The 15,245-nt window shown below is 38.4% G+C and overlaps 1 protein-coding gene across 4 annotated transcripts in view; it reads left to right on the forward strand.

The window, feature by feature from the left end:
- Nucleotides 1–12,734, forward strand: part of KCNN2 (potassium calcium-activated channel subfamily N member 2) — a 325,527-nt gene extending 312,793 nt beyond the window's left edge. For 2 of the 4 annotated variants that reach the window (XM_036848996.1, XM_036849000.1), the window contains 3 exons: nucleotides 2,753–2,880; nucleotides 9,153–9,222; nucleotides 12,135–12,734. In XM_036848996.1, coding sequence (XP_036704891.1) covers nucleotides 2,753–2,880; nucleotides 9,153–9,222; nucleotides 12,135–12,422 — 486 coding nt within the window. In that variant the 3' untranslated portion in view covers nucleotides 12,423–12,734. Of the gene's footprint in view, nucleotides 1–1,858; nucleotides 2,097–2,752; nucleotides 2,881–9,152; nucleotides 9,223–12,134 lie in introns of those variants that run through there. The other 2 variants (XM_036848997.1, XM_036848998.1) reach the window with 2 other exon arrangements.
- Nucleotides 12,735–15,245: the final 2,511 nt, after the last annotated feature.

Raw genomic sequence — 15,245 nt, forward strand, 5'->3', positions numbered from 1 at the left:
AATGGGACCTAATCAAACTCAAAATCATTTTCACAGCAAAGGAAACCATAAACAAAACGAAAAGACAACCCATAAAAATAGGAGAAAATATTTGCAGACGATACAACTGACAAGGGATTAATCTCCAAAATTTACAAACAGCTCATGTGCCTCAGTATCCAAAAAAAAACCAAACAGCCCAATCCAAAAATGGGCAGAAGACCTAGATAGACATTTCTCCAAAGAAGACATACAGATGGCCAGGAGGCACATGAAAAGATGCTCAACATCACTAATTATTTACAGAAATGCAAATCAAAACTACAATGAGGTATCACCTCACACAGGTCAGAATGGCCATCATCAAAAAGTCTACAAACAATAAAAGCTGGAGAGGGTGTGGAGAAACGGGAACCCTCCTACACTGTTGGTGGGAATATAAATTGGTAAAACAGTGGAGAGTAGTATGGAGTTTCCTTAAAAAAACTAAGAATAGGGCTACCATATGACCCAGCAATCCCACTACTGGGCATATACCCAGAGAAAACCATAATTCAAAAGGATACATGCACCCCAGTGTTCATTGCAGCACTGTTTACAATAGCCAAGACAAGGAAGCAACCTAAATGTCCATCAACAGAGGAATGGATAAAGAAGATGTGGTACAGATAAACAATGGAATATTACTCAGCCATAAATAAAAAACGAAATAATGCCATTTGCAGCAACATGGATGGACCTGGAGATTATCATACTAAGTGAAGTAGTCAGACAGAGAAAAACAAATATCATCATACGATGTCGCTTATATGCAGAATCTAAAAGAAAAATGATACAAATGAACTTATTTACAAAACAGAAACACTCACAAAACAGAAACAGCAACTTAGAGAACGAATTTATGGTTACCAGGGGGAAAGGGTGAGGGATAGATTGCAAGTTTGGGACTGACATATACGCACTAACTGTCTATAAAATAGATAACCGCCAAGCACCTACTGCATAGCACAGGGAAGTCGGCTCAATATTCTGTAATAACCTAAAAGGGAAAAAAAATTGAAAAAGAATGGATACTTGAATGGTTATAACTGAATCACTTTGCTGTACACCCGTAACTAACACATCATTGTTAATCAACTATACTCTGATATAAAATAAAAATTTTTTAATTAAAAATAAAAGCAAGGTCCTCCAACCTCAGCAAATTACACTGCATCCAGTTCCTTACCTTTGCAAAGGAGACCAGTGTCAGATGGAAGAGCCTTCTGAACAGTGACTCTTACCTTGTGAGGAAGAGAAATGATTCCATAAGAACGAAGAACAGGAGTTCACTGGAACACCTTTTAACTTCACTGTGGACATGTCACTTACATGCACTGCTGGTGCTCAACACCCCGCGTTTCATTTTTCTGTTGGCTGGAGCATGTTCTCCATGCAGAATCTAATGAATATCCAGAGGAAGTCACAACTAAAAGCAGTCTCCAGAAACCAGCCATTTTCTTAAAGTGGGTTCTAGCCATACAATTTCACTCAAAAAGAAAACTCAGCGCCATGAAAAAGGGTTCACCATCAGCCACCCAACCTGATGTTTTCTCTGCTAAAGTGAAAAACTACACATACATACTTGGGCCATAGTTTTGGTAAATTATAATACTCTTCCTTATTGTAAATCTAAGTCCTGAAAAGGAGTTTAACAATAATTCTCTCTAACCTTCTCATGTTAGAGCAAACTAAAATCCTGCAAGGTTAGCTTGTCTCCTTGACCTGACTTGGTTGGTCCAAAGTCAAGAACTTAGAACCCATTTCTGAAGCCCAGTTCACTGTTCTGTCTTACCCCACCACACTGCCTGTCTTTAAAAAGTTGTCTTCCTCCACCCAGCCCCCCTCTAGCCTGCAGCTCTCCTTGTGAGACATCCTTTATCCATCACTCAAAAGAATTAAATGAATCAACTTCCCAGAATAAGTAGCTAACAACAAGCACAAGTGAAAGCTCTGGGTCATCAGTTCTTGTCTTGTGAGCAAGGAAGAGGACTTACCAACTTGCAGGAATCTTTGAAGACTTGAAAGTATCAAGAAAGCAAGTGAATGAAGTCTCACTAGGAAGTATTCACACCTTCCATCAGCTGCAGTAAGTCTTGGCAGTGTTACTATAATGCCTTTATCCTTTAGGTTTGTCCTGTCCATGTGAAACGCAGCGTATTTAAATTACCAACAAAATCATGACAACACAGACTCTCTGTCAGTTGATTAAAGTGTGCTAACAAGTATGCAATTTGCTAAGTCACCCTGGGAGGCTGGATGACTGGGTCTTCTTGTACATTCAGCAGTGGAAACATGCCCTTCCTGTAGTGCACAGCCAGAAATGCCGAGCAAGCTTGCAAAGGACAGGGTTAACCTTGGCCTTCTGGCATTTTGCCTTTCTCCAGGGAAACGAAGAACATGGAGAGAGCAACTGCGATACAAGGTGAAGAAGGCAGCACCTCCTGATTTAAAAAAAAAAGAAAAGGTAGTTGAAAAGTTCCTCATGGGGTAGAGTAGAAGTTAGCCCCGAAAGAGATCATTAGCCCCTCATATTTCAAGGTAAGCATTCCCAGACAGATACAGGTACTTTTAAAAAGGCACAGAGTCAAGAAAAAAACTTTTGAGATACAGTTACTAAACAGAGCTAGAGCTTACCATGATCATTGGGATGAAGAGTATGACACCCAGCCAAGTTGCAAAGGATTCTGCTCTGGAATTTATCAACTGCTGTGTTTGTTTGTTTTCCTAACAGGTGAAAAACGCAGCTGCCAATGTACTCAGGGAAACATGGCTAATTTACAAAAATACAAAGCTAGTAAAAAAGATAGATCATGCAAAAGTCAGAAAACATCAACGGAAATTCTTGCAAGCTATTCATCAGTAAGTACCATTCTCCACTTTCATTCTGCATTTGTATCTCTGGGTTTTAATTCTTGCACCTGCTTATTCTTCTTTCATGAGGGAGGGAAAAAGAGAACATTATCATGTTTGTTCCCAGAAGACGTTATTTGGCATTTTAATAATTCCATAATTTTTCTCAGGATTTCATTTGTCAGTTCATTTTATGATTAAAAATCATTTATTATTGGGAGAATAGCCACATAATATATCAATTAAAGTGTCTATTCAGTTTCTTTTTTTTAGATAGAAGCAATAATTTCAGTTAAAATTGTATTCCTTGATTTATTTATTCATATAGTTTGCTCTAAGATGTTTAGTTTGTATCTACTACAGAGTCTTTAAAGAAATTTAACATTTTATGACCCACCTGGACTTTTTAACATACTGTCAAGCATCTTTGTATGAAAGTAGTACATACAATTGACTTAATACTCGAATTTTTAACTTAGTTTTTAATCAGGACTTGGAGGATTTTCTATATGCTACGTGTTCATCATAGATTTTAGAGTTCCTATAGGCCTTGCAGTCATTATTCTGACTTTATCGAGGCCACGGTTATTCAATTTGTTTAAGTCCTTCGTGCCATTTTACTGTTATACCTACCATCATAGACTTGTAAAGTACAAATCTCTATCTAGTAAGTTTCAATGATAATTTGAAAGCACCAGGTCTTTCTCCCCCAGGCTGGCAGCATCCTTACCGTAAGTACATTATGCGGGTGTCAGTTATGATGCCATGCAGCCTTGCTCTTAATGCCATTTCTATATGGGGCAGGGCAGACGCATCACATTTTGTGGGTCAGAAAAGTAGCTTTTCTCATGCAACCTACCAGGGTAATCATGGAAAGGTAGCTAAATACTAGGTATCCTGATTATAAAGGGAGATGTGTTTTCTTAGAGCTAATTAGTACAGCAGACAGGAAGTTCTGAGGCTGAAGTGTTAATTTTACATATTTAGGGAATTCATATGTATATTACACTCACATTCCGTTGAAAACCACCAAGCATTCATCTTTTACCTTTTCACCTGCCATCCACTCTCCTTTTTAAATAGGTATCACTGAAAATGTGGAATATGTCTATAATTATAGACATACATGCACTTGTATAGAAGTTGCTACCTTTCTTAATGAAAATAAAATCCAAGTACCCTGAGCTCTAAAATAGGAGACTCTGCACGTATGGTAGAGTAGCTGGTCCTCATTGCTACTCTTAGCAATTCACACATGTTCTTTCCCTTGCTGCCACCAACACCAAAGTGACATTATTTCTCCTTTAGCTCTGTGACTTGACTGGACACACAACTATGCATTTTCCCCATATAAGGAAAAGAATTTTAAGATAGTACTCTTTCAAAGTCTCGGAGAGAGTAAAAGTGAAAAACACAGAGAGGAACATTGTACTCCATCTGGCTCACAAGCAGGAATTCTCTCCCTGGAGCTCACAGCTACCTTTAATAATCAGGTATCACCACCTAGGACCACTTGCCTCCACATCTTGACTCCTTGAAGCTTAGACCTAAGAGAGTGGGTCCCCTGAGAGATGCTGAGCCTTTACCTCTCCCTCAAGGGTCACCTGGTAAAATTTCCTGGTAGAGTGATCATTCCTACAGCCCCCAAACCGTACAACACAATAACCCCAACATTCATACAAGAGGTACACATGGTATACTGTAGAGAAATCATTCTCTGTACTTTGAATGTTTCGATACTAACCTATATTGTTCAGATCTATTAAAACGAAAACTTACCTTTGCGGGTGTGAGAAAATGTGGTGTCCCAGGATGGAAAGGATGTGAGATGACGTGGAAGTAGGCAAGTGGGTCAGTCTTCGGGCTGAGCATCCACACATCCCATTTCCTCCAGGATTGTATTTGTGTCCCTTCCTGTTAGTGTAACTTACCTGTTCAATATGTAATGAAATGTGACTTGCCTTTGATGCCATTGATAAATTTCCATATAACCAAAAAAAAGAAAACGCTTTGACAATTTTTGTCGTGTAATTCTGTAACCATGTGTAAATGGTGGGTATTTCTATATTTATATAAATTGTCATAGAACTCTTAAGTTTGGAATACATTCACACTCAAAACCCTGGGGGACAATTTACGGGTGTTCATTATAAAATTTTTTCAACTTTGCTTTAGGTTTGAACATTTTTATAATAAAATGTTAGGCAAAAAAATCTTCGGTGAAACTAAGTGTAAAAACTGTCCCTAGGCAATTGGCATATTGCTACAAGCTGTACTGACATGATCTGAAGGGTTTCGTGGTGTAGGTTACATGGGTTGTTCAGCATGCTGCTTTTTGGTAGAGTAACAGAGGAAACCACATGTGATTCTTCTGCTTCTTTCAGACATTTCTCATTGTTTCTTCTGTAGCCTTGTGTACTTCTAAAGTAGATGAGCTTTAAGCAATGCAAAAATGTTCTGAATTGTTTTATAAATTAGTCTTGGGGCTGTTGGGTTTCCTTTGAGGTGGGAGAGTACTTATACTTTGTGAAAAGTAGATGGGCTGGGTGTGGCTAGGTTATGCTAATTATGCATAATTATCTTTCACTGAACTTAGTGAGTGAAGCCATAAAGGAAAGCACACAGGGCTCGATTCCTAAGGGCAAGGCCTTTACTGCCCCAGCCTTGTCAGTCAGCACCGGGTGAAATCGGACCCTGCCACTTGAGGGAAAATGTACCAGTTGACTTGCTACAGCTCTCCTGGCCTCTGCTCTCTTCTGATTTGTCCAGAGAGCTTTTGCAGTTGCTCTCTCCCCTTCTACCAGCCTCCTCTATCTCAACTCTCCTTCTCTTTTCCCAGACTCTCTCCCGGACACATGACCTTCCTAGTCTCTGATGGATGCCTAACTCTGCAGGCCTGTGTCCTCTTTTCAGTAACGTAGCTGTCTTTGGGGATCGTCACTTAGTACCATGAAGCATTCTGTTTCTGTAAAACTTTTACCACTTTTTCTGGTATCAACTTTACCTTTACAGTTTCTCATTCTTCGGTCTCAGCTAGAGATCCATCAATTAACATGAACTTGTCTCACAGCCAAGAAATCCAAAAAACGTGACGTCTATAACAGAGAGTGTTAGGTTACCCCCCCCTTTCAGAAGACCAGGCTTCTCAATAGCCCCAACTTGGAAAAGACATACCCCCCTCAAAAAATTATAATCCTATTGTTTAGAATATCATCTTTGTAACCATATCCTATTCATACTAGGCAAAAAATGTCTCCTATTGTTTACTTGAACATCATGTTTCAAAGAGGCCAAGATGACTTTATACAACTTCTTCCTTCTGAACTCTAGTTCTGGAGGAAGCTATGTGCTTTCAGGTGGGGAAGTATAGTAGCGATGCAGAAGGATGATAATATAATGGAATAGCGTTTCTTTCTGATCAATGTGCCAAAATCCTGCAGAATCTTAACAGGACCTTCCAGCTAATGAATCGAGCCCCCTGTGCATGAATGAACACCACTCTGTGTTATTTTGTTCCAGAATATTTTACAGTTTCTTTTCTTTTGTTTTGTCTTTTTATTTCAACAAAATGAAAATAGAGCTCGGAAGTAAGTTGTGTGAGCCGCTCCTTTCAACATTTGCAGAATTTTCTACCGGCTGCATGCACCCAAGCGGATTCTTTATTTGTGAATTTTAGTAGTCTGATTGCTGCTATGGAAATGTGTTCCAAAATCATGATATTTTCCTGTGATAAGTGAAGTTCACAAGGAAGAAATCAACATATGTTTCTTATTCTTCTTTTTTTGGGGCGGTGGGGGCGGGGAAGAAGTGAAATACACAACTGCACGTTACCTTTTATTCTGGCAGCTGCAGCTTACGTAGGCTTTTTGTACCAGTTCTCCTACCTTTCAGGCAGTCTAAGCAGCAACAAGGCAAGATGATTTAAGTTCAGGGCTACTCTATGTCAGCTTTCCAGATTAGCAGAATATAAGATGGGCAAAATTCTACTGTCAGAAACATAAGTGAGTAATCCAAGAGCAGTAAAGTAGGCTCTGTTGTTTGGAAGAGGAAGGACCCACCTCAGCCAAGGGACCAGCATCGGCCCTTCAACCAGGCTAGTAGAGCTCAGGGCTGTGCTGCCCTCACAAGTTTCTGGAGGCTTCCGTTCTGGTGTCCCCGAACTTCATGTGCCAACTCTGCTATGACTTACCTAAATTTCAAAAGAAAGCTTGATATAAATCCCTATCATAAGTGGATTTAAAAATATATCACTCCCAGCAAGGAGAGTGAGGTAAAAGTAACATCAATCGACAATTGAAACACTGGTATTGAATTCTAGCCACAAGCTGTTGCCTGCAGAAAGCTCTGAGCTGAGATTCTGCTCCCTCTTTTTTTAAAAACAGGGGAAGAGCAGGTGTTTGTTAGGAGATTAAAAACAGGATAGGACTAGCCTGAGACATTTTTCTTATAATAATCAAGAATTGCAAGAGAATTAAAGGGAATAACTCTCTCTCCATCTGTTTTAGTATTGTTTAATGTCTTGTTTGAGTATCATTTAGTCATCTAGAATACCTCTGTTGGTATAAATCCAGCACTTAAAAAAAACAAAGTCCTAATCTAACCCTCTTCTTTTCATACATGAAGAAACTGAATGTCAGGTTAGGGCCAAGGAGGACAGAATACATGTCTGACACTTAGTCTTTCTAGTACATTTCTCTGTTATGACCCACACATGTTTAAAGTTGATTTGCTTGGTTTTTTTGTTGCATTTTTTTTTTGACTTGTTTTTAAAAGGCACACATCAAGAATTGTAACCCTTTTGTAAGTACTTAGAGAAACATTTCTCAACAACATATTAGATTTAAATATATGTTTGTAAATTTCTTTTAGACTAAAACATATTCCATCACTATAATAGCATAAAAAGGAGCCAGTTAAATTAGTTCCAAGTCTTCTAATAAAGAAACACATAGTCACAATCACAAGTTCTAACCTTAAACTGTTTTAGACTGTTAAAGATCATGTTGTAAGCAGGTGTCAGTTCAACTCTTACTGGCAGAAGGCACTGTCTCTTCACTGTGGAGCAGATTTGGTGACATATTGGATATCCACATTTCAGAACAAGATCACTGAGCATCGTGAACATGTGTTACAGAAATCTCCCTGGCAGTAAAATCTTGCCCTGTGAATTTTTTTTATCCCTTTAACCAATTACCTTTAATTTAAATTGGGAAATAATCAAGCATACTCTCTCCCGCATTAACACTATACTTTGTAAAGGACTCGTCATCAAAGTAGTAAGGTTAGCGTGGGTTTTTCACAAAGTAGCTCAGAGAGACCTGCTTCTCTTTTGGAGCATGGCTTTGAATTGTTGGCTTAAAGGACAATCAACTACTTTTCTCTGGTTGGAAAATCTTAATTTCTTGCTACATAACAAGCACTGAGTAAATGTTTGTTGAAATATTACTGTGAATAAGTTAAGAAATAGTAGTTACTCATTCAGGATTTGTCTTTAAGAAAACCAGCTTTTTGACTGTCAATCAGATATACACATTGATATTTAAAAGTTTCTAAAGGTAACTTTACCAGTAGAAGAGATCCCACCTGTCAGACACTTTAATTGTCCTGTGCCTTTATCTACAATAAAAATTAAAGGAAGTTCTCCCATGGAAATGGTCTGGCTTCCCTTCAAATTCAATGGCAGTTTAAGATAAAAGTCAAGTGAAATACAATGACGAATAAGAGAATTATGTGTTTTGAGTTATCTTGCTGCTGGTTGAATAAAAGTTTTATTTTTGCTAATGAGAATCTCACTTATCACTGTGTTTCATCAGGTTCAAATACCTAACCCAATCCATTTCAGACTAAACAGGGCTAACACCTGTATCTAGTCACATAGGCATAGGAAGGTGCTCACTGCTTCCAACATTGATAAAATTCCAGTTGCTTTGCATTTTTCTTCCTATGTCTATTTGTCACGATACTGGGTCTTTAAGGAATGTTTTGGTTTTTCTCATATGGTTAAATCCTTATGAGCCTTTCTCAGTTCAACTTTAACTACCTAGTAAATAGTTGTCCTAAGGACACCTCATCTCTTTCTCTCTCCCTTCCTTTTTGCGGTGTTGGGGAAGCATGCTTCTCATTGTACCAGATACGTAACCAGTTTGGACTTTACGCCAAATATTCAAGGCATTATCCATGCAGTTATTTGCTCTTGTCAATTTTGTGCATGCTCTTTGGAAGGCTTACGATAGTCGTAGAGAAGAAAAGGAACCTTTCTGACTTCAGATTCTGTCTTTTAGATTAAGAAGTGTAAAAATGGAGCAGAGGAAACTGAATGATCAAGCAAATACCTTGGTGGACCTGGCAAAGGTAAGCTGGGGTCTCAGCCCTCATGATTGCATCTATTGGAACTAACCACAGCACAGAAATCAATAATGCTTCAGGAGGAGGCCACCCCAAACTTATTTAACAAATCAAACCAACAAACCATGCTGACATGATGGCCCAACTTATAAGAATTCTTCTGAAACTCTTACTTAACATGCACTTTCCCTACATACATTGTTCAACCCCATTCTAAAAGTTTTCCTACTTGCAGTGATTTGGAAGTTCAGTAAGAAACATAAGTGGACTATGAGATAGTACTTTTGGGATGCTTATATGTAGTTTAGTCTCATCTCTATGAGAGCAGAACCACATCCTGGGTTTTACGATGAGGTTCAGGGCTAAATAGGACTCATCAATAAAATTATTTTCTATATGTTTTAAGCAACAGGCTTTCTATCCTGTTCCATTGATCTACATGTCTATTTTTGTGCCAGTACCATACTGTCTTGATGACTGTAGTTTTGTAGTATAGTCTGAAGTCAGGGAGCCTGATTCCTCCAGTGCCTTTCTTCTTTCTCAAGGTTGTTTTGACTATTCAAGGTCTTCATACCACTTTTTAAAAGGACATTAATAGTCCCCAATTCTTCTATCACATTTATATGCTTTATCTGGTTTATTTTTGGTTGTTCCTCTCAAGTGAACTCCACTTTCAAAATGTGAATATTTGTCAACAATGACAACATTACCTTTCAATGTTCTAAATTCTATAGGAGGCATTAGAATAGATGTATGTAAGTGTTGAGCCTGTTAACATGAATCCTTTGAAAGAGGCAACTCTCAGTTGGACCTGTGTTCTGCTGTTTGTTTGCTATAACTGCTATGTCCTTTATAAAGCCTCCAGTATATTCTCCAAAAATTACATCTATTTGTCCTAGTCCCATGAAATGACACACTTAATTATATTCATTTTTTAATGTATATCAATAATACATACTATATAAATATGTTGAAGATGAATATTTGATATCTTATAAATAGAAGATGATAAGTGAAGTATTTAATGACTTACCCCTGGGAAATCATATATCATTCAGTTAAGCTGGGCAGCACACACATATGAGGCCTGAAGATGTGCTCAATATTTACACACATTGTTCTCACTGGGACACATCGTGAACAAAGATGGGGCAGGTTCTTCCACCACTCCTAGATCAAATGATAAAAAATTGGGTATTTTTATGAAAAAATGAGACCCCTTGAAAATAACATATATGATATATCATTTCACTATATGTAATATAGCATATATACATATTATATATACTATTATATATAATAGATATACTCTTGAAGTAAATTATATATCTATGAGGCAAGATGCTGTGTCTTTCAATTATTTTTTTTTTTGGCAGTGTTGGGTCTTCGTTGCTGCGCGTGGGTTTTTTTCCTCTAGTTGCGGCTAGTGGGGGCTACTTTTCGTTGCAGTACATGGGCTTCTCATTGTGGTGGCTTCTCTTGTTGCAGAGCATGGGCTCTAGGCACGTGAGCTCAGTAGTTGTGGCTCACAGGCTCTAGAGTGCAGGCTTAGTAGTTGTGGTACATGGGCCTAGCTGTTCCGTGGCATGTGGGAACTTCCCAGACCAGGGCTAGAACCTGTGTCCCCTGCATTGGCAGGCAGATTCTTTAATCACTGCACCACCAGGGAAGCCCCTCAATTATTTCTTTAGTGCCATGCTTATGATTATGTTTGCAGGACTATCCATGCCATAAGGGTTCAGTATTTTCTGAACAAATGGATGTTGCTCATATAGTCTCAAGACTATGTATCAACAGTAAAAATAAAGTTAATGCACTCTGTCTTCCTGGCCAAACTCAAAGGAGGTGCCTGTGTTCTGAACAGTAACTCCCTTATTTAATCAGTTCATCATCATTTATCACCATTAAGAGGTTGTTAAGCGGGATAAGAGCACATATTATAGAGGGAAATAAGATAGGAGGGCAGGCTTAGCCAAAGGGGTCTAGGCTTGGGAAAGGCTGCACTGGGCTAAGGTTAATGTCTCCAGCCTTCCCTTCTTGACCACCCCCTTCCCTCTCTGGCTCTGAGCTGATCAGCACTGAGGTCTTCTTTCCCCGTCTCCTGACTATTTCTGGAACTATAACTGGGGGTCAGAGTTATGCATACCCTTTGATCAGGACAACCAGTTGCAAAATTCTCTAGGACACCAAAAGCATTTTCCTATTTCAAACCACTTAGTTCTGATTCAGCCATAGCCAACAAGGTGGATTGGTAACTTTAGTGTCTCCCCTAACTTTTATTCTCTCAGTAGTTATCTATAAAAACGCTATTTGACCCAATGGAGAGCCTGTAATTTGGAACATAGGAGAGCAAAAAGATATTTAGGAATTTTTAATTGCTTTAAGTTACTAAATTACTTGATCAAATCAGTTTGTCCTAAACTTCATTCATATTCCACGCTCAAAATTTCTGCTACATCCCAATACCATCTGTACTATTATGTATTGTTCTTTAAATTGGCTTGTTTTTAAAAATCAGCCTTGCCCTAATTAGTATTACATGTTGCAAAATGAATCTGACATGCTAACTTTTCTAACAACCATTAAAATATATACATAAATATGAAATCAAAACATGTTTGTCTACCTGCACACCACCTAAAATCCTTGGACATACCACCAGCAATACCTGCACACCATTTTCTGCAACTGGATCAAATTAAGGCCTAAGATCTTTCTTTCCTAAATCCTGGCATTGAACGGACCCACTGAATTTGCTTTGCCAGGTCAAGTGTTCAGTTAGCTGACCGCACTGTTACATTGCATGTCACCGAAAGGAGACCAGCCCTCAAGCTCTGAGAGTTGATAGTTTGCTTCCAGGGCAAGTGTAATTAGACCTTCGCTCTTCATCTCTCTATTCTCTCAATCCTGTTTTCTAGACCCAGAACATCATGTATGACATGATTTCCGACTTAAATGAAAGGAGTGAAGACTTTGAGAAGAGGATCGTTACCCTGGAAACCAAATTAGAGACTTTGATTGGTAGCATCCACGCCCTCCCTGGGCTCATAAGCCAGACCATGAGGCAGCAGCAGAGAGATTTCCTCGAGGCTCAGATGGAGAACTACGACAAGCATGTCCCCTATGATGCTGAGCGGTCCCGGTCCTCGTCCAGGAGGCGGCGGTCCTCCTCTACAGCACCACCAACTTCATCAGAGAGTAGCTAGAAGAGAATCAGTTAACCACAAAATAAGACTTTTTGCCATCATATGGTCAATATTTTAGCTTTTATTGTAAAGCCCCTATGGTTCTAATCAGCGTTATCCGGGTTCTGATGTCAGAATCCTGGGAACCTGAACACTAAGTTTTAGGCCAAAATGAGTGAAAACTCTGTTTTTTTTTTTCTTTCAGATGCACAGGGAATGCACCTATTATTGCTATATAGATTGTTCCTCCTGTAATTTCACTAACTTTTTATTCATGCACTTCAGACTTTACTACTACATTATATGATGATATATAATAAAAAAAAAAGTTAATTTCTGCACATACTTGTTTGGTCACTTGAGATTTCTAAAGGTTCACTTCTCACATTATTTTCAAGGTGAAATGACTGATTATCACCTGATGCATGTTGATCATTTTTATTTCCCAGTTTGCCAGTTGGAAGAAACTTTTCAATTACTCCATACCCTAGTCACTAAGACTTTTCTCTCATTATGAAATATTACAGTCAAAACCATTTGACCCAGCCGGCTTACTATTCTTTTTTTGAGTTCACCATGTCTCATTTCTAATTCAGTTTGTTTCCAAATTATGTGGAAAGTGATGCTGTTACATCAAAGCCTATATATAAACTAGGGGCACAGATGCTTTCAAGAATTATTTTATTCCCAGTTTACCAGCAAATTTACTTGAAGAAAGTATCAGGGTACACCACTGTCTATGAACTAATGTTGCAGAGTTTTAGATCTAAACTACTTATTTCATCTCTTCACATGTATTTATTTATCATGAGGGACCCGTGATGCACTCAGTGTTTGGATTACACACATGCCTATTCACATATACATGTGATTGCGTAGCTCCTAATAGCATAATCAACATAAATGAGTGTAACTCTTAACATGTCACATACCACCTGGCAAATGGTCTGTACTCTTGGTCTGTGCTTACATATTTGGTACAGGGAGGTGAAGGCAACTAGGAAATTTCACAAGTTTTATTACGCTTGTTTCATGGGCAGTTAAGATGGGTTTCTGTGAAAGGGAACTGGTTAGTTACTGCTGCAGACACATCTCTTCCCAAATTTACTCTAAGAATCCAGTGGATTTAGAAAAACCACCTTTGAGGTGACAGCAGCGTGGATTTCCCTCACATGGTGGTCTGGAGAGTCCACAGGAAGAGCTGGTCAGTGGTAAGGGTAACACATTGTAAAAAATAAGGCTTCATTTGGACAGCTTTTAAACCAACCCTCTTGGGTTGGCCTAAACTTAAAAATGACTCCTTCATTTTCAGAGAAATCTGCTTTTGCCCTCTTCTCCTGTATTCTACACCATACCCTTTGGTGTCTACCTTACGACATTGCAAGTTGCTAGTATACCAAGTATTTTTCTTCTTTAACACAAAACTAGAGCTATACATTCATCACCTTGCATAATTCAATGAACAAAATCACTTTCATAACTATTCTCTATAATTGAGGCAAAAATCAAACATGTCCATTCAACATCAAGGACATAAAAGTATGATTCCTGTAGATTGCTTGAGAATCACTTACCATTTATTACCCATCCAGAGTGGCTGAAAATGAAGCTCTTTCACACGTCTCATATACGTCAGTGTAGGACAAAGCCTGGAAATAAGTGAAAGAAAAACTATTAGAGCACTGCTTACCAGAACATACTGCTGAGTTAAATGAACTGCAAAATCCTACTCCATCAGGATTTCTACTTCATGGATGAAATAAAAATTTTTATTTATTCTGGGTAACATACAAGAATATATCAAGTATTTGGTGTGAACACTGGATTAAGGAAGAGATATTGTGAAAAGATGATTAATTTCTTGCAATTGTTGCAGTTGGTTCTTGTATATGCTATCTCCACTGTGACTAAAAGGCCGAATAGCAGATAATTCAGTTTCATTATCATCTTACTGATCAATCAGCCCCACCATCCCAGAATACTAGAAGATCAGGGCAAGAATAATGTATTGTCCCTCTGGTTGAAGAAGAGAGAAGAGAATGTGAGTTTTAATTTAGATTTCATTGTCTGCTGTTTATTCTCCTATTCCCAATTAACTGCAGCTCATGTAGGATGTAATTCTTTAGTCCAAAATTGATCTTACTTTTCCTGTTTCTTTATGCAAAGTATATGAAGACTGGTGATGATTCAACAAAAGTGTATGATCTCTTGTTTCTGTATTTTAAACAATACCAAATAACCACAATTTTGAAGAGGAGGTGAGGACTCATCTGTTGCATAGACCTTGTGGTCAGCGATTTGCTGAATGAACCCAACTCTACCTGATATTACCAAGCCTCTCCCCACATGGCTTTGAACATTAAGAAAGATCCTCTGAGGGATCCTTAGATAACCAGTCTTTAGTGAGATCTATGACTTTCTCTAATTTATACTTTGTTTTCCAAAATTTCTAATGTTAATTGAGTCTGTTACACTTCAACCTACCACATCCTAGCCTGTCTTTTCTCTACAGCCAGTACCAGAACATACGACCACCACAAATCATTGTGAATTACAATGGCACCACCTTCCTCAATAATTTTCTTCATTTCCCCTACTTATACACAGTGTCATGGGTTAGCCACTAGAAAGAAGACTCTATGCTCTCAGAAAAAATGATGAACCGAAGTCATAACAGGTAGTAGATCTAGGAAATTTCATATGCTTTCTCCCTAATTTCACCTCCATTGACAACAGTTTTCCAAGAGACTCTCCATAAAGGTATCTAATGATCAAATAATTATATTCCAAAACAATGTGGGAACTGGGAGAAAAATCTGTTGGTTAGGTTTCATTCAAATCTTG

This window comes from Balaenoptera musculus, chromosome 3, assembly GCF_009873245.2.
Source record: "Balaenoptera musculus isolate JJ_BM4_2016_0621 chromosome 3, mBalMus1.pri.v3, whole genome shotgun sequence".
Lineage (NCBI taxonomy): Eukaryota > Metazoa > Chordata > Mammalia > Artiodactyla > Balaenopteridae > Balaenoptera > Balaenoptera musculus.